This window comes from Mus caroli, chromosome 18 (assembly GCF_900094665.2).
Source record: "Mus caroli chromosome 18, CAROLI_EIJ_v1.1, whole genome shotgun sequence".
Lineage (NCBI taxonomy): Eukaryota > Metazoa > Chordata > Mammalia > Rodentia > Muridae > Mus > Mus caroli.
This window is the reverse complement of record NC_034587.1, coordinates 72,558,019-72,582,756: the sequence shown is the minus strand read 5'-3', so window position 1 is coordinate 72,582,756 and position 24,738 is coordinate 72,558,019. Positions and strand designations below refer to the sequence as shown.

The window sequence follows — 24,738 nt, the reverse complement described above, 5'->3', positions numbered from 1 at the left end:
CCGCACAAGTTTAAGATTTTGCTGAGGAAAGGCAGAGCCTATAGGCTGCACTGAATACTCAGAAGGCTGGCTTGGGGAGAACAGAGGGAGGAGCAGGAAGGAAGGGAGAAGGGGGCTTAGGCTTCTAGTAGCTCAGTGTGGGTTCCCTTCCATGCCCCTTCACGTCTCTTCCACTTATCGTGTGGCCTGTGGGCAGAAGGCATGGAGAACAAGCTGGAGGCGAAGGGAGCCAGTAGCTTGTGGAGCCTCCCTCAGTCTGGGCTGTAAACACCGCACCCAGCATCCTCACATGCGTTTCTGTGTGGCATTGGGAAGTCCACACCTGCCATGTCTACCACACAGAGCATCTCCAGGCACAAGCTCCAAGAACTTCTTAGACCACCATCGCCCCAGGCATCTGCCAACTGTGCAGATTCCCCAGCTCCAGCGAGGGCCTGCTAATCCTGAACTACAGCGGGTCTGTTTATTCCTTCAAAGGGTAGGAACGCATGGAGATCTGCTACAACCACAACAGAAAGCAAATGGATGTGGGTCCTGCCTGGAGGAGATTTCAAGGAGAAACTAGAAGCATGCCTGGCAGGATGGGGAATGGGCGGATGATTCCGGAAGAAGGAAAAGACTAGAGGAGACTCTTCCTGGTTTGCATTTCATTAAAAACCTCCAGTTTGGAGAGAAACATGACAACTGGAAGGTTGTTGCCTTGGTCATTCTGTCCGAGGACAGGCACAAGGAGTTACGGCAGAAGGACATGGCTAGGCTGGGGTATCAGCAGCTACACTCCACATTTGGTCTGTCATTAACATCTTCCCCTTAGGGCTGGCCTCTCAGGCCAGAGCAAAGAGCCTGCTGAAGATGAATGAAGCTTAGCTTTCCTTTGGACTCTGGCTCACCCCCCCTGTTACTCCCGGCTTTAGCTAAGCCTTGCCCAGGCATTAGCAGGCCAGCTGGCTCTGTAGAACCAACTGAATTGAGGAGAAGAGAGGACTGGAGTCGGGACTGACCGCGTAACCCAATAGTTATGTTGTTTGTTGGGATGCTATCAGGGACACTCAGGGGAAGGTGAATCTGGAAATTTGGGGTGCAGCTACTGTGTGAGATAACGGGGTATACCACCCCGAGCCAACATCTCCGGGCTGCTCTAGCTATCTGCCAAGTGGGAGGGCACACAACCCGGGTTACATCATCCCTCCAGGCCCTCTGGAAGTATCCAGGCTGTATTCTGTTTGTGGTTCCCATCCCAGAAGTAGCTTGGAAACCCCCAATGTCATCCTGCTGAGCCATTTCAGCAATGCTCCTGTCCCAGTCCCCTGACTGGGTTCTGAAGCCTCTTCTCAGCTACTACAAACAGGGTTTTCCTCAGCTCACTGACAGCAGCCCTCGTCACGCTGGTCGAAATGGGTCTACCTGATGGTCTGGACCAGGCACGGCCACCAAGTGGACATGGTACATGATTCAAAAGCTGAATCCGTCGATGAAGGCCGGAAAATTATGCTTACAGTCAAGAATCAAAGCAGTAAAATTCTAAGAAGCGCTATCAGAATGAATTGGTCTGTTAAGGCAAGTTCTTCGAAGTCCACCATGGCAGTGGAAAAGGACCCCGTTCAGGAAGCCATGACTGCAAGGCAGGCTTGGTCCACATCAGACACACTGAAACTGTGTGAGGCTGCTCATCCGAACTTCCATTGGGAAACCTAGCTGAGAAGACCCACCTTAAAACAAAACAAACAACCCCCCAGAACAACAACAACAACAACAACAACAACACAAACAACCAACCCCCGGGATAACAAGAACAACACAAACAAACAAACAAACAAACAAACAAACAAAGTCTTTGCAAGTGCCCAGCAGAGATGGTTGTGACCCCTATATCCTCCCACCCCGTTGGCTTTGATTATAAAAGTCATGGCACAAAGGTAGGTCCTCAGCACATATTTGTTGGATGGGAGGATGTCTCCTCTGATGCACTGACTTCAGATCTCAAGTTACCCTTCTGGCAATGTGGAGAGGTCAGGAGTAGATGTGGTAAGAGGCCCATCCTGTCAGGAGGAAGGAAAGGACCTACAGGGACCTCTGAAACTTCCTATTCCTAAACTTCCCTGTCACAGAAGGACTGGGATCCCAGTCCCATCTCTGGGATTGTCCAGCTGCTCACAGGAGCAGCCAGCTGGGGATGAGCGGTGTCCAGGAAACACTGGCACCAAGCACAAACAGGGCCTACCTCCACGGGACTTGTCTGGCGCCTTGGTTCTCTCCCCAGCCCAGGCCTGCTCTGACCTGTTTCTATGTTTGGTTCACCCTACTATTGTATTGAGAACAGCTTAGTTTCTGAAAGGGGGTTTGAAATCATTGCACCAAGTAACGCTTAGCTCCAAGCAAGGAGCGCGATGTGTGATCTCTCTCCATCCCTTGCCCTCCAATACTCCTCTGGCTATCATCCTATCCGCTTTTGTCCCACAGCCTCTGGCCCCGGCCCCTCCCTCGCCATCTTTTCCCTGCAGCTGCGCACCTGGTGAAGCGGACCTCGCAGATGCTGCACATGTACGGCTTCTCCCCGGTATGGGTCCTCATGTGCCGGGGCAACTTCCCGGCCCCCATGATGACCTTGTGGCAGATGGGGCATTGCTGAGAGGCCTTGGGCTTCAGCTTGCGCTCCTCCACCAGTGGCCAGGGTGGGAAGAGGCTCCCTAGGTGGGTGGCACTCAGGAAGTTGAGATAGGCACCATAGTCATTCTCTGCCTTGATGGGGCCCAGCGGCCCACCGGGCAGGTCAGGAAACATGTCCTTGAAGAAGTCGCTAGAGAAAGAAGGGGGTGGGGGCGGGGCCAGCTCCTCTTTCTCCTCCTCCTTGATTTTGCGGTTCTTGATGACTAGATCCAGTGGCCCACTGTCCACAGGCTGCTCAGGCAGCTGTGCAAAGGCAGCAAAGTCACCTGGCCAGAGGTGTGGGAAGAATTCCGGGGCAAACGGAGATAAGGAGGGTCTTCTGTCGGGGATGTTGGCTTTGGGGTACAAGTTCTCCCTCAGCAGAGATTCAATGGAGAAGTCCCGGATCACTCCCAGATGGCCAGGGCTTCCGGGCTGGAAGGAGTCTGGGAAGTCCCTGGGTGTGTCCGAATAGTCCTTCTCTGTGAGATGGTCTGTCTTGGAGGGGCTTTGGGGACAGGTGATGTCCTGGGGGTCAGGCAAGTTTTCCTGGTCGGCAAAGTCCTCTGTGTCATCCTCCTCCTCCTCCTCCTCCTCTTCCTCCTCCTCTTCATCATCTTCATCTTCATCATCATCCTCCTCGTCCTCCTCCTCCTTGTCATCCTCCTCACCGACGCTGCCTCCGGGCTCCATGATCTCCAGGCACACATTCACGATGCACTGGATCTCCAGCATCCTGGCCGCATTGAGGATGTGCTTGACGTTGGAGGCGGTGATGGTGAGCGTGGAGGTGTAGGCAAACTCCAGGATGGCGGCCAGAGCTTCGGGCTGGACAAAGTCGATCTCATAGACGTAGGGCTGGCTGGCCAGGCTCCCGGCTGTGAAGAGCTTCTTGAAGTATTTGCTGCAGGCCGCCAGCACCGAGCGGTGTGTTCGGTACTCTTGCTCCTGGACCACCAGCAGCACGTCACACAGCAGCCCCGCGTGCCGCTGCTCGTTGAGGCTACACAGCACCTCGCTGCTGTGGTTAGGGAAAGGGATGCCGATCAGCTCATCAATGTCATTGGCCATGTTCTCAGCCAGAGCCCTGCAGGGACACACAGAGAGGGAGACCAAATGAGCACAGCGGGCTGGGGACTTAGCTCCTAGATCAAGCCTTACCTGTAGGTCACAACCCGGCTCAAGCTGGGGTTTTTTCTCTGAGCCTTAAGACTCTTGGAGTTGGGCTGGTGAGATGGGTCAGCAGTTAAGAGCACCAACTGCTCTTCTGGAGGTCATGAGTTCAGATCCCAGCAACCACATGGTGGCTCCCAACCAACCATAATGAGGAAACTAATAAAAAAAATCTATGGGCCAGAGTGAAAAGGGCTGTAGTGAACAGGGTCAGAGCAAGAGGGAGAAGGGAAGGGAAGGGGAGAAAAAGACTCTTGGAGTTAGCATCAGCTGCTTAGGAAAAGCCACCTAGACCTCCTGACTCAGAGAATTCTGCTTTGTTAATACGGACTCTCAGGAGGGGGTGGTCCATATTACAGCACCTACGGATTTGTGAGCCATCGCACACTTTGCACAAGCTACCAGGAAGTCACAACTCAACTTTGTGACCCATTTCCAGTGAGTGATCAGAGGCACGGGGGCATACAGTTTATCTCCTGACCTTGCTTCTGACTTCTGGCTTCACTGTGTCTGACAGAGTGTCTTTCATTTGCAGGTCAGCAATTCCTAACCTTAAAAATCCCTAGCATTCTACGTATGTACACACAAGCCTGTATCTCTTGTAATCAGATACTTGAAGTCGGTATAGATGTGAGTACTCTGTGGGTTACTTTCTCAGGTCTGGCTGGTTAATCTCACAGCTCTTCAAACCCCGAAAGAGACCGAGTCTGAGGCTTCGTGATGTCATGGATGGTCTCTGACTTACAGTGATTTGGCATTGGGCTTTTGACTTCATGGTAGTATGAAGGGTGCTCATTTGGTCATTCCTTAATCCTTTCAGTACAGCAAGTCAACAAACTATAAAATGTTTCATATTTTTATTATTAACTTGGTTTGTATTCGATGATTTTGCTTAGCTGTTGGCTAATGTAGAAGCTCTGAGCACTTCCAAGGTAGGCTTTGGCAGAAGTTCAGGCATAATAAATGCATCTTTAAATCTTAAAATTTATTATAATTATTATTGTTATTATTATTATTTGGTTTGTGTGCATAGGCCACATGGTTTATGTGGAGGTCAGAGGATAACTAAGTTGTCTCCCTCTCTACCTTTATGTGGTTTCAGGGATAAAACTCAAGGCTAAGTTGAAAAGTAATGGCCACTCCAAGAGCAGATAAGGCTGAGGAGAAAATGAATTACTCACATGTTGCGAGGGGAGGCAGAATGGTCGGACCTCTCTGAAAAGCACCACAAGCATTTTTAAACAGCTAGCTACCCAACGACCACCCGAGCCAGCAGTGGCAAATCCACCTCTGAGACAGTTAGTCTGCACAAGAGCTAATAGCCCTGAACCGAAACCTGCAAGACTCTTCATTAGGTGGCTGGCTGAGCGTGCTATAGACTCTGTTTGTTGGAGTCCCGCTCACCAATGAAAGGGAATACTGTGATACCCTGATCCACTCAGCAGCTTGGATGGAGCTCCAGGGAGTCCGAATGAGAGAACAGAGCCAGTCCCCAGACACCTGCTTCCCGTGCAGCACCCTTGAAACTGCCACTTCCTAGAGGCAGAGCATGCATGAGGGTTCTCAGAAGCAAGCAGGGGAGTACTTGAGGGAGGGGAGGGGGCACAGGTGGGTGTGGGCCTTGTGTGCTGATGTGTTCTGTGTCTCATTCATAGCAGTATGGGTATCTTGGATATGATACTGTGCTGTCATTTGGAAAATGTAGCATGAAAGGGAGGGAGCCAGGTGGAGGGTACCGGCGATTCTTCTGTGTTTTCTGCTATAAGCCAGTGTGAAACTATCTCAAAAGAGAAAGTCTTACTTAAAAGAAGCAAATGATACAAAATAGCTTAGGACAGTCTCTGTGGCTTATACTGACTGGTTTTGTGTGTCAACTCCACACAAGCTGGAGCTATCACAGAGAAAGGAGCCTCCCTTGAGGAAATGCCTCCATTAGATCCAGCTGTAAGGCATTTTCTCAATTAGTGATCAAGGGTGGGAGGTCCCCTTGTGGGTGGTGCCATCCGTGCACTGGTAATCTTGGATTCTATAAGAAAGCAAGCTGAGCAAGCCAGGGGAAGCAATCCAGTAAGTAACATCCCTCCATGGCCTCTACATCAACTCCTACCTCCAAGTTCCTGCCTTGTGTGAGTTCCTGTCCTGACTTTCTTTGGTGATGAACAAAGAAAGTCAGGACAGGACTTATGTGGAAGTGTAAGCTGAATAAACCCTTTCCTCCCCAGCTTGCTTCTTGGTCATGATGTTTTGTGCAGGAATAGAAACCCCGAGTCAGTGGCTGAATACCAGGTGTGTCTTTCAAGGCTGTCCAGCTACAGGAGGGTACATTTGTAGGTGGTTTGAATGGAGCCTGCCAGGCTGCCCTCTGAAGCCTGGGTCAGAATGGAGACCTCAAGTCCTCAAACTGTGTGTAATTTTGAATGTGTGGAGGTAGGTTCAGCCTGACTTCTGTGCATGGGCAAGGGGAACTGAGGACACCTGTCTCAGGGCTCCAGCTCTCTGCCTCAGATGGTCAGGACCCCAAGAAGACTGGGAGGACAAGGCAGGACCACCTAGCTTAACAACAGGTTTCTCAGATGAGGACTCAGGCCCACCATCTTTGCTCAGGCCCTGGCTCTCCTCTGATTGTCACTGTAACTTCTGTGTCTTCAGTGAGACGCACTGAGCATGTGGGGTAATCACACCAATGGGAGAGAGAGGTGCTGAGATCCGCACCTGCGGCTTGGCTCCCTGGGTCTGCTTGACCACACGTTCCTGCCTCATAAAGGTAACCAGGCATGGGCAGGACCTTCCCTGTCACATTCAGAGTCTTAGGGATACTTGAAGGGGAGGGAACTCCCCAGGGAGGCACAGGTGAGTTGTCCTGCTTTCTATGGAGGCTAGGCAGGCTGGAGCAGGTTCAGGAACAGTGGACCACCTCAACCTTTCTCACAGTTTTGGGAAGGAGCTTCTCCCTCATTCCTGGAGAGACCCCTGCTAGCTCTCCAGGCAGCTTCCTGCCTCTTCTCAGTAGCCCCTTCCAGGCTGTTTTGGCAATGTTCTGCCAGTGAAAGAGAACAGAGGGGAGGGACGGGATATGGGACTTCATCAGGATTTCCAAGCCTTTTTTTTTTTTTTAATAGAGTCTCCTGATATCCATACTGGCCTTGAATTCTCCAGCTTCCACCTCCTAAGTACTGTTATTCCAGGCATGTTCTACTATGCCCAGTTTTATGGGGAACGGTATGCATGCTAGGTAAACTACCAATTGAGCCACAACCTCAGCCCAGCCCACCTTCTGAACACAGCTGTGGGCTTGCGCACACCTAGAAGGGCATGTTGTGATCCACACTCCCCTCCACTGTGCTCCAAAGAGCTTGCTGCAGCTCCATTCTCCAAGCCCGGCTCCGCTTTCATACCCCAAGCATTTGCTCACAATTTGTTCCTGGCAGAACACTGGACAGCATACATGTCCCAGGTAGATCCTATGCACTCCGATGTCCCACTCACACAACCCATCTCCACCCCTCAAATCAGGCACCGAGTCCCTCTCTAGTCTTTGATCTTCAGCACTTTGCTGATGCTGCCCTTTAGCTTAGCTGCCTCTGTACTGTCATGTGTGAAAGTCTCGCTGGGCATCCCTGCTAGCTCCTAAGCTGGAACAGGGCACACGGAGCCATTAAAAGCTCAGCACTCAGCTGGCACATATGTAGTAAGACTCTAGTAAGGACTGTCCTTATTAGTGCTGAAATTACTCTTGTGTAGGTTTTTCACTGTAATATAGTGTTCAAGGGGATCTGAGAAGGTTTGGGCTGACAACTGACCTCCAAAGGAGGTCATGAAAGACGTTGTTGTTTCAGCCTTGCTTTCTTGGGTCAGAAGGAGGCCATGTTGGGAGGATGCCCAAGCAGCATTGTGAAAAGGGTCATATGGCAAGGGACTGAGGCTTCCCAACAACAACCATGCCACTTGACAGCTGTGCAAGTGACCCAACTTGAGTGACCCTTCCAGTCCCCCATCAGACCATCTATCATGGCAGCCCAGGTGACATTTTGACTACACACAGTTGCCTGAGAGACAGAACCAGAGCTACTACTGAAGCTTTGATCTATAGAAGATGCAAAACAATAAGTGCTCGCTCTCACCTTAGCCACTCCATTTCAGAGTTTGTTACATGAGGCAGACAACTGACTCTGACAAACCACTGTTTGGTTTATAGATGCTATAGGTCTGGGACTTTTATTCTGACGTTTTCTGATAGATGGCAATTCTATGTGTGCGTGTCAAGAAGTCCACATGAGAGTGAATTTATTGGAGAACCAACAACTTGCTCTAATTCCCACAAAGCCACCCTGTGAGTAACTGGGTCCTGAGCCTCAGGGAGGAACAGCCTTGCCCTCTAAGTGAATGCCAAGGTTGGTGGAATGCTGGAGAATGAGTGTTCACAGAGAGCCACAGTTTTGTTTACTGAGGACTTACACTATTAAACTTAACAATGGTTGGAAATGCATCTCAGGTTCTAGGGTATCCCAGAACACAGTCTTGAAAATACTTATACTGTCTAGGTTTAGGCATTAATTGTTCAATTTTTACTGTTTCGTTTTGTTTTGTTCTGTTTCAGTGTTGAGTTGAACCAGCATCTGGGACATGCTGGACAAGTACTCTACCACTGCTACATTTCATACATTACATAAAATGTTCTATATTCATATTATTATTGTGTGTAATAAATAGGTAAATATTTGATAAAATACATATAAACATCACCCACAGTAACTGGAGGTTTATCACTTTCTCACACAGTCTTATTAAATCTTGCCTTATCTACTTGAAGACTATTGTTTGGCCATACAAATTCATCCGTTCTCAGGGAGAACTCCCTCCTCTGCCTTCTTCTTCTTCACGAGCCAGAGCCCGTGACTGGGTGTGGCATTTTGTCTCACTGTGTGTTGAGTAGATCTAAGCCCTCAGCTGGGACACGGAGTGATTCCCAGGCTGCTGAGCTTGTAGAGCAATGTCTCCTTTGGGATCTAGAATCATGAAGATATGGCTGTGGTTACATGGCTTTAGAGGCCTGTCTCTCCACCTCTCATGTGTCATTGGATGACTGCGAGAGATCTGGTGACAGACATGACCAGGAAAAGCTTGGGGAGGGTTTGACAAGCTGGTGGCCTTGACACCTCTTGTTCCACTGGCTACTTCTTACTGCGTTTTGGTTCAGGGTCTTGTTCTACTCCTGGAGGAAGGGCTGGACTCATGGTAGCTCAGGGGTATTTTCTCTAGACAGAAGACTAACCTCAGGGTGCAAGCTGGGAGGGGGGCACTGTGCTCAGGGGCCCTCCCTCCTGTGGTGGTTTCATTGTCTCTTTGGGAAGAAACACCTATGTTCTGGGAGCTTCATCCAGCGACCCTGAAGTTCCTTCCCATGCCTTGGTGAGCTAGCAGAAAGCAGCATCCCAGAGGGGAAGCCATGCCCCTCCCCCACCTTCTCACCCAAGCTTTGCACCCCTCCACCCCAAACCACATTTTCTTCACCCAAGCCAGGGTGATGATCAAAGCCAAGAATAACCCAGAGGGAAGACAAACACACGTACATGCAGATGCACAGCCGCAAGCAGAGGCTTGATAAGAACCGTAAGCTTCTAGAGGGAAGGATATAGCACAGTGGATTAGGAAGAAAGGATGCAGGAGAGAGTGGGAGAAGAGCTCAGGTATGGGGGAAAAAGGTAATTAGGCATGATTACCATTCTAAAGCACGCCAGGCCTAACTTAGCAAGTCCTTGTTCCCTGCTGCAATGGAAGTTTCTAGAATCCAGATGGGCCCAAGTAGTAGATACTCAACTATCAAATGAGTCTTTACTCTCTCAGAGAAAACTGCTTCTGTCAAAGGCATTCACCCATCTCCAGTAGCCATCACTGACAGCCACACTAACCACTGCCATCACTTACCAAGTGTCTGTCACACCTGAGTCATCCATTGCAACGCTAATCCTCTCTCAGCTGCACAACTGTCAAAGGCATGTGTTCTTAGTATCGTTCACAATGCTCAGATAAAGGAGCAGCCAAGCAGAGGCTGAGAGATGAGCCCAAGGCCACACAGATGGCAAGTGTCTGCACGATCTGAGCCCAGTTGTGTTGCAAGCCTTTGCCCTCTGCCATGCAGAAGCCTACCACATCTAGTCTGGGGACAGAGAAATCGGAACTTTTCTCTCTGAAGGATGACAGTCTCTTACTCAAGGGTTTGATTTGAGTCTACCAAGAGGGATGTGTATCACATGACTGAGACCCACACTTGTAGATAGCTAAGGGGGTAGGAGGCTCCGAGCCCTGTGAAAGGAGAGGTGTGGACAGAGAGGCATGAGGCCCTGTGGGTGCTCAACCAGAGGTCTTTCTAGGAGCAAGGCCTTATCTGAGAAGTGGGGAATAGAGGGGGATTTATGGAACCCCACAATAACCTACCCCATTTGAATCTGGAAGGTTTTGGATTTCTAGAATTCCCTTCCAAAAATGTGTTTAACCTGGATCCTGCGGGTCCTCAGACAGCTTGTCCTTAGAGGCACCCAATAGAAGGAGTTCATCTGCTCAGGACTCATGGCAGTCTCTGGGACTTCTCCTGGAGAGCTTTCCTCCTACACACAGGGGCTGTATCTCATCCAATGGTTGTGAGGACCCAGGGAGGTATGCCTGCTTTCTGGAACACTGTTGGCAAGTGTGAGCAGAGTGGAATCCAGAAAGAACAACTTCTCTAAACAGGAGTCTTGGGTAGATGAGATTGGTCCAGGAGTCAATCTACCCTCATAGCTTTCTTTGTGAAGGCCTCTGTTCTTAAGGCACCTTCTTACAAGACCTTCTGAGAACAGTCTCTCTGATCATCCCTGGCATGCACCAGGCCCCATCACCTCTTTCTCGTCTCAGGGACTCCTAATCCAACGAAGCAGGCAGGGCTTGGAAAAGCATGTCCATTTTGCAGATCAGGAATATGAGGCCCATGGGGGAGCCAGCTGTGTGTTAATGCCTAAGGCTGCCTAGCCCCTGTTAGACTGCAATGCCCTTGACTTGTGGTGGACTGCCTGGCTAACAGGGGACCCTTGCTGGCATTCCCTTGCTGGGCACATTGCACATGTGGCTGTCCTTGATTCACTAATCTTAGAAACAGGGAATTGAGAATATAGAAGATGTAAGGGAACAGGCTGGTCTAGGGCAGCAGGCACACTATGTTCTTTACAAGACCTGTTGCTCCTAGGATAACTTGGTGTAGGGCAGACTCTGTGTTTTCTATGTCTGTGTCATTCTAAGGACACCGCCAAGCCATGACTGGGTAGATGCTACATGCAGAAATCAGCTTGGCATGGTGTGGGCTAAGCCTCAAGAGCTCCCCACCCCTCTCTTAGGAGGCTATTGGCAAGAAATGGCTCCGGTAGGGGAGGAGAGTCGGTTTTCTCTTTTTTTTTTTTTTTTTGGTTTTTCGAGACAGGGTTTCTCTGTATAGCCCTGGCTTTCCTGGAACTCACTTTGTAGACTAGGCTGACCTCGAACTCAGAAATCCGCCTGCCTCTGCCTCCCGAGTGCTGGGATTAAAGGCATGCGCCACCACGCCCGGCGAGAGTCAGTTTTCTTTAAGGGTGGCTCCTAGTAGGTTGACCATTCTCCAATGGATCGCTCCACACCCATGAGTTTCAACAGTGGGGATAGGAGGCTCAGAGCCCTGTGATAAGTTAGACTTGGTGGGTTATTTAAAAAAAAAAAAAAAAAGACGGGAGGGGATGGGAGCTAGAAAGTGATCCGAGAAGAGTTAAGAGAAGGAATGGAGAAAATATGATAAATATGTATTGTCATGGATGTATGAAATTCTCAAAGAACAAAACCACTATATTAAAACCAACTAGTAAATCGACTTTAAAGAGATTGGCCCAGAGAAACAAAGCGATATCAGCAATAGACGTGGGACAACCCCAGCATTCTGCCGTGGGACCCCAGACATTTGAACACAGCCTTGTCTGCCACTCTCGAGACCTTTGTTTTTAAATTCATTCTGGTCACATTTTCTACGGGCATTGTGAGGCTCATTTGCTGGGATTTGAGAATCACACAGCTAGAAAACTGTGGAGGGCCACCGTTTCCTTGTCTGCGGCGGCGGTGGCGGCGGCTGCCGTGGTAGTGTGACTTGGGAGACAGTTCTGCTACTCTGCTGGGCAATGCGAGTGCCTCCCCGAGTGCTGCTTAGCTCAGCAAACCTGAGCCTCAGCACGGTGTTGCCCTCTGCCAATCCCCTGGGCAGGCGGCCCAGCTAGCAGGTTTCCTCTACCCCCACCCTGCCTGTCTCCAGCTCCTAGCTCCTCCATGCCCAGCCTTGGAGCATGACAGCCACCTGGTGGGATTAGTGGTTGTTGTGGGGGTGGGGGTGGGGGCAGATGGGTGCTATGCAGGGGCAGGTGCAATGTAGGTTTCTTTGGAGACCCAGGAGTTGGACAGTGGCTGTGCCCTTTGAGTAGGCCTTTACTCTCCATAGTTTTCAGGCACAGAAGTAGGTGGTGGGCTAGCAGGGAAGGAGGGTGAGGAGTCCTGGCTCAGGCCATTTGTTCTGGGTGTGCCTCAGCCTGGCTTTGGAAGATTCCCCAAGCAGAATGGCTACACCCCTGAGCCCCAGGATGCCCCTAAGCCTCGGATGCCCCAGAGGCTGGGGCCAGACATGTAGGCTGGGAGGCTGGGCAGAGCTACTTCAGCTTCTATTCTGTGCCCCACCTGTTGCAAGCACCCTGGGCAGAGTGCCCACACTGGGTGAAGCCAGCCACACCTGCTCTGCCATCTTGCCAGGACATGCCTAGAGCCACAGCCTGCAGCCTGCAGCTCAGCCGGGCCTGTGCAGCCCCCTGGGCTTCAGAGCCATCACACTTCCTTAGATGCCCTTCCCATTGGATACTGTGCGCCCCCTTTCTCCCTTGCCATGCCAGAGCTATAGTAGAGGCAAGACCCAGGAATCAGGTACTGCTTGGTTTTCCTCCCATACATAGGCAGGTTTTGCATGAAGGCCTTGGGTTTGTCTCCTGTGATAGGCACCCAGTACTCATTTCATGCTCTGCTAACCCCAAAATTAAGGACTGTTGAGACTCATACAAGAGCACTGCCTCACATCCACACTTCTTGTGGATTTTCCTAGGGCCTCTTTAGACAGAGGACTTGGACAGAGTACACGGTAAGATGTGTACGTTCCTGCAATCCTTGCACTTGGGAGGTAGAGGCAAAAGCATCTCCGGTTCCAGCCGGTTTGCACTGTGAGTTCAAGCCAGCGTGCAATCCTGCCTCAAAAAGAGAAATGGAGGCAGAGATGGAGACGCACACTCATGGAAGCTCTCACTCACGGAACTCACTGAACGCTGGGGATCACAAGCCCTGCCCCGGGCTCCATCCACTGTGTCTAGCTGAACCTTCCATCAGTTCGTCCTACCCCCACCATCACCACCTCTTGTTCTGCCTCCCCATCTACTCCACACCTGCCTTGCCTTTGCAGATCAAGTGTGCCCCCCTTCAAACTGGGCTTCTTTGTTATTTCTTCAACCTTGACTGATTACAGGTGGGGAAGGGTGGAGAGGACAGCCATTTTCTTTGAAGAACAAGTTGCACGTCTATTTCTTTTCATTCAGAATAAAGAACTCATTACTCGTGTTTATTACAGGTGATCACCCCAGCCAGAAAACTCCTTGGGAGGCTCTTAAAACCTTACTACATCTCAAAAATCTAGACAATGAAACAAATCACCTGCATCTACAGAGAGTTCCACATCAGCGGCATGATGCTGACCCATCCCAGGGTACTTGACTGTCTGTTCTGGCAGGCACATGCAGCTGTCCAGATGGATAACTGGTCCTAGGAGCACCACTCCTGTGTACCATCTCCATCCCTGCTTCAGGTTCTCAGTGTGGAGGCAGGGGACTGGCCAGAAGGGACAGCTGTGTCAAGCATGTCACAGCCAGAGCTGAGGACGTCAGAGTATGAGGAGGTGAGGCTGACAGTCCAGGTGTGCCCTCAGTGGAGAGGGTCCTAATCCCTCTTGGGCAGGGACCATACTTAAATATCCCAGATCTGCTCTGTGATAGATTAATGCTGTGACCCTGGACCAGACAAGTGTCTCTTAGAGCTCCACTGTTTTCTCTGCTAGTCTAGGAGGTTGTGAGGTCTGGTGGTCCTGTGGCACCCTCCAGATAACCTGCCATTTTGTTTACATGGTGGGTCCTTTCATTCCCAAGTCATGACTAGCTCAACTTTGGATGTTGGGGTGATGGTGGTAGTGTGGGGTGTCTCTCAATATGAGTTTCCTCTGACTTGACTTTCAGGAACTCCTGGCAGGTCACACAGAGCTGTAAGGATGAGCACATTTGATACATTTAGATGAGTGTGGTACACAGCCAAGGTGACATGTCATTTGACCATGGGGCTCCACCAGTGATAACAAGACTAGCTGTACTTCCTCCTCTGCCTAGAGGAAGGGTAAGAAAGTGTGCGTCTACTTCCCTCCTCATAGTGGTCAAGGGTGTTTGCAGAGCTGGGGGTAGCTGCTTCTTTCAATGGGCAAAAGTTTGTTGTGAACAACCCCAGCTGTGTGGAACAGAGGCACAGACAGGGACACCAACATGCTGATCCCATGCTGACTGACCTGGGTGTGTGCCAGGTGCAGTATATAGGAGGCAGGGTTTTACTTAGAGCCTCCTCCTCCTTACACTGAATCCAATTGGTGAGCAGGAGGTATCGTGTTCTGGCTTGGTTGCTGGTCATGTATTTTACTTAGGGAGAGGGGTGTCTCAGATCATCCTTATCAAAACCCGTTTGAGGTGCTCCTGTCACCACGGCCATCTATATTCAAATAGGGAACTGAGGACAAGCTGGGTCTGGACAAGCAGTGTGGCTCTGCAGTTCTCATGAAGGTGGCCTCTCCAGGCTGGGGCTTTGGGCAGACAGTAGGGGCTCTACCAGGGAACCACGTCAAAGGCATGAAGCCTTCAGGAAGCCAGGGCTTGGGACAGGGGAGCAGAATATTCTAGAAGGGAAAAAAATATGCACAAGGCAAGGCACGGAGGAAGAGCTAGCACTGCACATGCAAACAGGAATAGCGCATGCTAGGCTCAGAAGCAGAAGGCATATGAGCTCAGGAAAATACAGGCCTGGATAGAAGACTTTGTAAAATAACATGCTAGCATAGTCAGGGTTGGAAAGTGAGATGGGGGATGAGGGGACCCTCCAATCATCTGGACTCTGTTCAAGAGGTCACACAAGGTTCTGGATAGGAGGGATGAGGCTGGCACTATACTGCATTTGAGGAAGGGATGGGCCAACAGGCAGGCTGGAGGAGGGAAAGGCAGCCAAACCCTCAGGAGAGCCTTCCCGCCTGGGGAAGCTACTCCCATTACTCACAACCTCTCCTGCCCTTCCCTTGCCCCAGACCTCGTGCTGGATCTGGTCAGGGAGGGGCCCTTCGCTGGCGACAGCTGTGGGAGGAGGGAGACCAGAATCATGGCCCCAGCCTGCCACAGGTGTGCAATGTCTCGGTAACGCCCCAGCGCTTGGAAAACACTCCAGTCTCCTTGCTATTGTTGTCTCTATTCGAAGAGAAGGGCCACGTGAGTGGCAAAGTTGGATGGTCAGGAGATCCAACCCGGCCTGTGTTTTGCAAAGGAAGTGAAACCTCAGATTTGCCTCCAAACTTGCATTTTTCTTCTAAGTAAATGCCCTCTACCACGAGAACCGCCTAGTATTTGGCTGGGAAAGAACATACTGGAAGCTTGCAATTTCCAGGCTTAATTGCACAGTTATGTGTAATATCATTATATGGAACTTTTATTGCCCTGAGAAGTCCAAGTATTTCCTCTTCCTATTTATACTCAGGCCCAGTGTCTCCTGGGCCGTCATTTCTACCCGTGCCCATTGAGGGCTGCTTGGTGCTAGGAACCCTTTCTAAAGAGAGAGCAATGAATTGTGAGCTGGACACTCAACTGCCTCAAGCAACTCAGGTCACTGAGCAGTTCCATTATCACCACCGAGGGACTGATCTAAGATGTGGGGTGCTCTACAAAACATCCAACGCTTGCTCATTCAGCAGGGAAAGCTAACGCATAGCAAAACACGACAGACCAATAGGAGGCAATAAGGAACCCAGATAGGCTGGGCCTGCAATCAGGAAAACAAAAGCTGATGAGTCACATGGGATGGTCTCTGCTTCCTCTGTCACGGTCAGGGAGATACAAGACATAGTGCTCAGCTGAATGATGCCTGATGCCAGTCTTCTCTCCGCTGATATTTGCCTGTAGCCACAGAGGTCCAGTAACAAGGAGAGCTACTATCATAGAGAAACCACCGCAATGCATGCACTCCTACCCTACTCCCCACCACTGCCAACCCATTTTCTCCGAGAATTTTGATCCTCAGACAGTCATAAATCACAGCGAAAATATTCCCCAGGCATGGAATTTCCCCCAGCCCACCCTACTCAAGGAAACCTGCCAGATCCAGTCCACCCATGAACTAGAGTTAGCGCAGTTTCTTTCCTCTTACCCAGGGCAGCTGCTTCCCCATGATGTCTCCAAAGCAGAAATGTTGAAGAAAAAAAAATATGCAAGATCAGAAAGTTAGAACCGAGGTGGCAAACCAATACTTGCAGAGGTGACTGGGTACTTTCCTAGGCAGCAGGCAGATAGCGGGCAGGCACACAAATGTATCAGACATCTCCAGTCACTTGGCACCAGAACCAGAAACAATACTCAGGTCAAAAGAACCATGCAGGGTCCATAGGAAGAAAGTTCCAAATGCAACTGGGGCACTTTGAAAAGTTTTGCTTAATTAATAGAAAGGTGTATCCTATTCTTGGATAGCCAGTTCACCCTAAATTGTTTCTTAGGTGCAATACGATCCTAATAAAGATATTAATAAGGATTTTTACTGAAGCTAGGTAAGCTTTTTTTTTTAATGAACTTTATAAAGTTCATGTAGGAAAATAAGCATTTAAGCTAAGATGTTTGATAGGAAAAGGGATGCTAGACTGTCACAGAGCAGCCAGGGAGGAGAGTACGGGAACAGAGAGAGAACAGTGGGAAAGCATGTATCAACATGGGTTCATATATGTAAGAATAAAGCGTGCTGCAAAGACAGAACTCCAAATTGTGCTTTAACATGGACTCACAGAGAAAGATAGGAAAACAAGCACAAATACCCTTCAATGTGGGGGAAGTCCTCAGTGTCACTCAGCATCAAAGAGCAGAAGCAAATGCTCAAAGGAGTAGAGACAAGCTCAGTAGTTATGAGCAGTTGTAGGGGGCCTGGAATTCTGTTCCCAGCATCATGTCTGGCCATTTACAACTGCCTGTCATTCCAGCTCCAAGGATCTGATGGCCTCTTCTGGTCTGGGGTACCTGTACACCTGTGGCACAAACAGACACACGCACGCACACACACACACACACACACACACACACACACACACACGCAGACAGACACAAATACAGACAAATACAGACAGGCAGATACACACACAGAGACAGAGACAGACACAGACACAGACACACAGACATATACACAGACAAATACAGACAGACAGACACACACACTTGTATTTTTCACCAGCTACAAAGCATACACACACACTAGGATTTTTCACCAAAGCATGGTGTTCAGCCCATGGCCCACACTCCCATGTTCAGCAAGAGAAAGAAGCTCACAGGCAGGTGATGACTTGTGAAGACATGGCTCCTTCTGACGGTAGTGGTGTTTGAGTGGGCCTGGAGGGCTGTCAGTAAGGGGACAAAAGGGAAATCCATGGTCTTACATGTGTTCTTTAGTAGTATTTGGGTTTTAAAGCCATTACTATTAAAAATTGTTGAGGAATGTAGACTCTCCTTTCACAAGCTGGCAGGTCATCTTTAGAAGTTTGCTTTGGGTTTTATTTTTGCAGCATTTGATCACTGTTGGTTCATTTTGTCTTGGTTGGTTGGTTTTGTCTGTCTGTTTTCCTGTTGCTAACTCCAGTGAATGACCTGGATATCTGCAGGTACCAGAGGAGTTATCTATGGTGAGACCCAGCTCTGGCCATGAGCATATCCTGCTGGATACAATCTAACAGAATATTAGCCCAGAGCCTGTCTACTCCCCAAGCAACAACCTTGTGGCTACTAGGTTGGCCATGCAGATCTGGGTCCCCCTAGCACCGGATTCCTGGCTCAGGAGGGTTTTCTTTGTTCATGCATTTATTACATAGCTAAAAAGGACAATGATGACAGAGGAGCCACGAGGTGGTTTTAACATCATCTGATCTTCAGGGTCCCAGGAGGGCTTGGCTCCTGAGGATGTTGCAATGATGACCACCTCAGTGCCTTCCAGTGACCTCCCTGTGGCATATGACACACACACACACACACACACATGCACTGTGGCATATGACTGCTCATTCATGATCTTTGCTTCACAGAGTGGCTACTGAGCTCTAAGGTTGAACTTGCTGTCCTAGATGCTATCTCTTCTCTACTGTTTCCCAGGAGTTTCTTGAAGGCATTTTATTATCTCAGCTCTCAATCTAGCTTCAACACTATCTCTGTCTTTCTTTAAAGTAGGCCTCTGAACTGTCCTCCAAACACACCAGATCCATTTTTGCCCTGCATACCTGTTTCTTAGATTCACTTATACCTTTTAATCTCTCACCTATCCTTTTTAGAAAGATCTACATTGTTATGTATATGAATGTTTGCCTCCATGGATGTATTAGCACCATATGCATGCAGTGCCCACAGAGGCCGGAAGAGGGCATCAGATTCCCTGGAGCTGGAGTTACTGATGGTTGTGAGCCACCATGGGGGTGCTGGGAACTGAACCTCTGTCCTCTGCAGAAAAAGCAACAAGTGTTCTGAACCACTGAGGCTGCAGCCTCTCACTCCCCTCTCGTCCTCCCCGTCTTAGCAAGATTCAGTGTGAGTCAGTCACCTGCCCTTCTTCCCTGACATTCTAACCCAGGTGATTCTGTTTCAGGGCAGCTAGCCTCTCTGGTGCCCAGTGATTTTTACCTCCTGATATTCCTGCTTTGTGTGGGTTCCTCCCACAGTATATCTGGAATGAGCCATGTGTTCTTGGAGAGGTGAAGGAGGGGAACTTCCGTGGCTAGCTCATACGAGAACTCCCACTTCTATCAGACTGCGTTTTCCCCTTGGAACTCTTTGTTGAGGAGCCTGTTACCAGGCCCAGTGATTGTATAAGAATCTATGGCATCAGAAATCTGAGGCTTTCTACTATCAGCAAACATCGACTGGACAGCTACAAATGTCTGGGCTCTCACGACAACTTGTCCTTCTGTCCCAACAAGGGCTGTAGATGACCGAAGCCTCAGTCTCTAGATTGCAGCCTTACCAGAGTTCTAAGCCAGAGCTCCATGGCTGAGCTGCTCCTGAACTCCCGACTATAAATACTTTCTGTTGTTTCAGACAGCTAATGCTTTTGTTACACTGCAAAAGGATAGGCGAGGAATTAAAAGGTGTACGTGGATCTAAGAAACACGCACGCAGGGCAAAATGGATCTGGTGTGTTTGGAGGGCAGCTCAGAGGCCTACTTTAAGGACAAACAGAGATGGCTAATGACATACACTAGTTAACTCAGCTCTGGGAGCTAAGATGTCTGTTTCCTTTCTTACCCATTTACTATCTCATCTATACTTGGGTGTGTTTAATCTCGCCTCTTTAACAGTAAAGATGTCTGTGCTTCCTGTATATTCTATGTCCCATCATGCTTAGTGGGGGCTGGGGGACATTCTCACTGACTCTCCAGCTTCCTGTGTGTGAAAAGAAGGTGATCGAGTTATCTAGAGCCTGCACGTGCCAGCACACGCCCTTGCTTGTCTCGTGCCCTCTAGGCATTGCTATGGCACGAGTGAGGCTGCTAAATGTCCCCATGCTGGGACCTTGATCTCCAGTGTGGTGACACTGAATGGGTATAACCTATGGGATAGGGCCTAAAGCGAGGTGATTAGGTTCGGTTACCTGGGGTGCAATTCCCTAAAGGAGTTAATGTAGATCTTGGGGGACCCCAGCTCATTCCTATGGAAGTGGGTTGTTCCAAAAACAAGAAAATGTGCCTGTCCCATAAGTTTCTCTGATTTCCTGTCTCATCATGACTGTTTCCTACTCTGATGCCATATTGTGATATAGACAGAGGGGCTGACCAGAGCTAACCAAATGCTCTTGAAGTTCCAGGACTGTGGACTAAATAAAACTTCTTCTCTATAACGCACCCAGACTCGAGTATTTTATTACAGCAACAGAAAACGGACCACAGCAGTATGCGAACAATGCGTTGTGTTTGTTTACATGTAGGACACCTACAAACTCACACCTAAGACACGAGACTCCCTATCATGCCCAAACATGCCTGTGTGAGACGTTCCAGATATTCTCGCATGTCAGGAGGAAGGGGGAGGAAGGCCTGGAGAGGGCTGCTATTATATCCAGTGCTTTCCATGATTTATTTACCCACTCCACACCCTTTCCAAAAATATTTCCTTTAAAACCAGAATGACAAGCCCCCTTTCAGATGGTCAGTTCTAAATAGATGCTTAACCCCACACAACAATTTAGGAGGAACTTAAGAATAATTAAAAGGATAAAACAAAACAAAAACTGCTAGGCGTGGGGCTGCGGCAGCTTCTGGAAGGGTCCTGGCCCAGCAGCTCCTGGAGCCACCTGGCCCATCCCTAGACACACCTCTGCACCCAGGCCTTCTCCCTAAAGACAAAACACAGGAGGATGTGACCCTTCCTGCTTGGTCTCTGGCCCATTCCTAAGCCTGTGGGAGATATTTCTAGGCTGACGAACACAGGGAGGGAGGGGAGGGGAGGGGAGGGGGAGGAGAGCTGTGCTGTATGAAGCCTTCTGCACAGCTCAGGGCCAGCTCTGGCCGGGTGGGTGGAGATGACCAAAGATGCAATTAGTATGGAGCCCATCCTCTCCCACAAGACCATTTTGTCCCAGGGAAATAAAGCACTGGCTTATCCGCCCTCTGATTTGGGTTGGATGAGATGAATTTTTAGCTTTTGCTGGGGAGTCTTTGCCAGCAGGGAAGGCAGCACGGTGAGGGAGGGTGTCAAGGCTAAGCAAACACACTCCAGTTCTTCAAAGCAAGGGCAGAGGGAGTGCGCTGCGCAGTCGCACGCACACGGCTGGGGGACGGGAGGTCCATTCTTACACATGCGCACATGGCTCCCCCCCCAGCCCTCCTCCATTCTCACGCATGCGGACACGGCTGCCCCCCCCCCCCCCCGTCCACTCTCACGCATGCGCACGGCTGGGGACAGCCATTCTCACTTCCATCAACCATGATTTTTTTGACTTGTCCCTCACTTCTTAGCTCCTGGCTCCCAGTGCATCCCATGCTCACCTGTTTGCTTGCCTCCTACTGGTTTGATTGATAGTAAGCCCAGTTTCCACCACTTTAACATTGCTCATTCCGTCCAGTCGTTCAAAATACAGACACCACCACCACCTATGCCTAACCCTTGCTCACTCCTTAAGACTTGCTCATGTCTCGCCTCCTCCAAGAAGCCTCCCTGAACTAGGTGTCTGTTCTTCAGCTTCCTTCCTTCTGTCAAAAGCATGGGGCAGAGGAGAAGAGTGGACCGAGATGCTGAGCACATTGGGTTGTTCTCCCTGAAGAAGTCAGCCTCACTTCTGCCGGAGCCAAGAGGCAAGGGCTTGGGAGGATGAGGGGAGACAATTAGGGCGGCATAGGTTTTGCCATTCCAAGTAGGCAACAGAAACCAACACACATCACCCACCTGCTTACCTGTGGCAAAGAGAGTGACGTGCAAAACCACATAATATATTAAACGTGGACTAAATCTCTGCAGTGGGGAAAGAACAAACAAACAAACACAATTCTAATCCTCCCGATTAAACACTTTGTAAATCAGATTTCTTTGGAGCCTTTGGGGCCCAACAATGCTTCAATATGGTTATAGTTTCAAGGCAGCCACTGTGGAACATTCCACTCCGTTCCTTAGCACAGTCTTCCCTTTATCCTGGGGGATAGGAGCCCAGACCTACCCAGAATGCCAGGACTGTGGGAGGCACGCCCACACTCAGCTTCTCCTATATGCATGGACCTGTTCTAGAAGTCCAGCTTCGAAGTTAGTCAAGCAAGAGATGAGCAACAGCAATACAAGAGAGTAATTATAACAACATGCTGTAATAAAGGTTATTGAATATGTTTGAATTATTCATTTCTGGATGATTCTATTTAATATTTCAGAACAGTGGCTGACCCTGGGTAACTACGGCTGCAGAGGAGAAAAAAAACGTCAACATTATCGCAATTGCAGTTTGAGATGTAAGGGAGCCCCACGGAAGGGGCTGGACGCCATGGGAAGGCACGGAAGGATGGTCTTTTGAGGACCTACTATGTGCCAGGTTGTGATCTGGCTCTTTTATGTTTATTGTCTCGGTCCTCGTGTAAATACTACGGGATGACGTTTCAAGAGCTGAGTCGCTGAAGCAGGTCAGGGCCAGAGCTGTTTGAGCAGCTCCAGTGAGCATCAGCGGTTTATGAGGCCTGAGGAGACTGACTAAAGACATCAGAAGGTGGCCTGGCCATATCAGGACCGGATGGAACCTTTCATGGCTGAAGATGTAGAGGCTCGGAAAACAACAAGAGACATCTGCCTGGTCAAAGTAGACCATTCTCCATTGAGGCCAGAGTGCTGGTGCTGCTCTGGAAGCCACATGGTTTACCCCAGGGCCTCGCTGTCTACACTACTCTATTAGGGAAGTATGTCCAGCCAACAAGAGGTGGAAGAAACTGGGGTCTCTGCCTTCCAGTGCCCCAGAAAGGGCTCTAAAAACACCACCTTCACCTTTAAGCAACTTCTCTCCTTGCTTGTCAAACCAAGAGGTGGGATCAAAGCTCCCAGGGTTCTCCTGGCTTGCACTTCAAATGTCTCCTGTTCTCCAGATCTCCTCCATTCAGGGCAAGCTGTGAGAGCTGGTCACCCAAGATGGTTTCTACCTTTCTTGTCCATACCACCCACCTTCTTGGCCTTTAAAGGTGACATGGTTCCATGAAACACAGAGGGGGTTTTTGAAGCCCACACCCTTGGATCGCTGCCTGCTCCATTGGATACCAAAGAATTCCTGTCCCCTGCATTGCTCAACCCTGGCACCTTTCCACCTTAGCTGTGAGGGGACAGTCCCCTGCCTGCCTCCAAGAGGACCAAGAAGGCAGAAGGTAGGAAGACAGAATGATGGAACTGGGAGGAAGAAAGAGGAGGTAAACAAAATTAAGGTATGGAGAAGGGGGGTGAACAGAGGTGGGGACAAGGAGAGAAAGCCAGAGTGACAACATGGACAGCACACAGATGCCAAGGCCTGGGTCGGGTGGGTCCCTAGGCGCTCTCTGTGGCTGTGGGGCTACCTGACTCAGTATTATCATTTTGACTTTCCGAAGCTTACAAAGTTGAGGGTGAGGACCTTCACAGCAGCAATTCTGAGGGACTCTTGTGTACCTCTGAGAAAGTCCCTGGTCTCTAGTATGTGGCACGATGTTAAGTATTCCTTAATAAGGACGGTGACACTTATGATACTGATCTTTGGCAATCCAGTCCCCTTAAGTAGGTCTTTCCGAGTCACTGTCAACACAAGGTTGGGTAATTATCTTGGAAATTTGAGCAACGTAGCCAGGAAGATGAGAAGGTGGCCAGATCCCTTGGGAAGGAGACTCAGGGCTGGCTTCATCCATACGTAGGTGGTGCTGGATGAGGTAACTGGAGGGTGGCTTTCTGAGCTCCAACCAACCCAACCTTCTAGCAGCCTGATCTGAGGCTACCCAGCCTGCCTTGTGGCCACTGGGAATTCCCACCAGGAGAGATCTGAACAGGACACCTAACACTCAGTTTAGTCCAGGATTCGGGGTTGATCCCAGAGTCAAGGGTGAGAGCTCATCAGATCAATGACTCGTCTCCTTGGAGACACAGAACCCTTTGGACCTGGGCCCACCGGTTATGTCATTGGCTACGTGTGGGATCAGAGAGTGAAGCTAGATTAGAATCATGACAGCTCCCTCTGGATAGGGGAGTGGAAGAGGGCAGAGTGGACCCTGACATCTAGCACTTCTGCTTTATGGAAAATGACAGGGTCCAGCTGTCTCAGGGTTTTGCTGCTGTGAACAGATACCATGACCAAGGCAAGTCTTGTAAGAACATTTAATTGGGGCTGGCTTACAGGTTCAGAGGTTCAGTCCATTATCATCAAGGCGGGAGCAGGGTAGCATCCAGGCAGGCATGGTGCAGGATATGAGAGTTCTACATCTTCATCTGAAGGATGCTAGCGGAATACTCACTTCCAGGCATCTAGGGTAAGGGTCTTCATCCCATGTCCACAGTGACACACCTACTCCAACAAGGCCACACCTCCTAATAGTGCCACTCCCTGGGCCAAGCATATACAACAGCCTAGCACCGAGTGGCACAGACCCAGTGAGATTCTCCCGACACCGTCTTCCTACCCAAGTACTAGGCACGCCTTTCAGGTTGGAAGGGGCCTCGAGGTGACAGCTTTAATGGTGGGAAGTAGTACTTAGCCTCCCATTGAGGGACAGGCTTCTCCTACTTTGAATCCCCACAGTGAGCTCACAAGCTCACCCCTGGTCCGGCAGCTGTACATGGACACCAGGACTGGGAATCTTTAGCAACATCCAGAGTCACATTACAGCCTTCATTGGCTACTCTGAACAGAATGAACACCCGAATTTCAGATCCCTGTCTGAAAGACATGCCCTGCCCCAGAGTAAGGCCTCCAAAAGGGGCCCACGTAACCCTGTTTAACTCTGCATATCCTGGTCTTCCGCTTGGCGTTTGTTTGGTTCAAGATTTTTGTGGTTGTTATTTGCTTGTTTTTTTTTTTTTTTTTTTTTTTTTTTTTTTTTTTTTTTTT

The 24,738-nt window shown here is 49.8% G+C and overlaps 1 protein-coding gene across 1 annotated transcript in view; it reads right to left on the bottom strand.

Annotated features, from left to right (window-relative positions):
- Positions 1-24,738, bottom strand: part of Zbtb7c (zinc finger and BTB domain containing 7C) — an 88,616-nt gene that overhangs the window by 7,542 nt on the left and 56,336 nt on the right. Inside the window, exon 2 of the mRNA XM_021151066.2 lies at positions 2,510-3,733. Within this exon, the coding sequence (XP_021006725.1) occupies positions 2,510-3,717 (1,208 nt within the window). The 5' untranslated portion in view covers positions 3,718-3,733. The remainder of the gene's footprint in view (positions 1-2,509; positions 3,734-24,738) is intronic.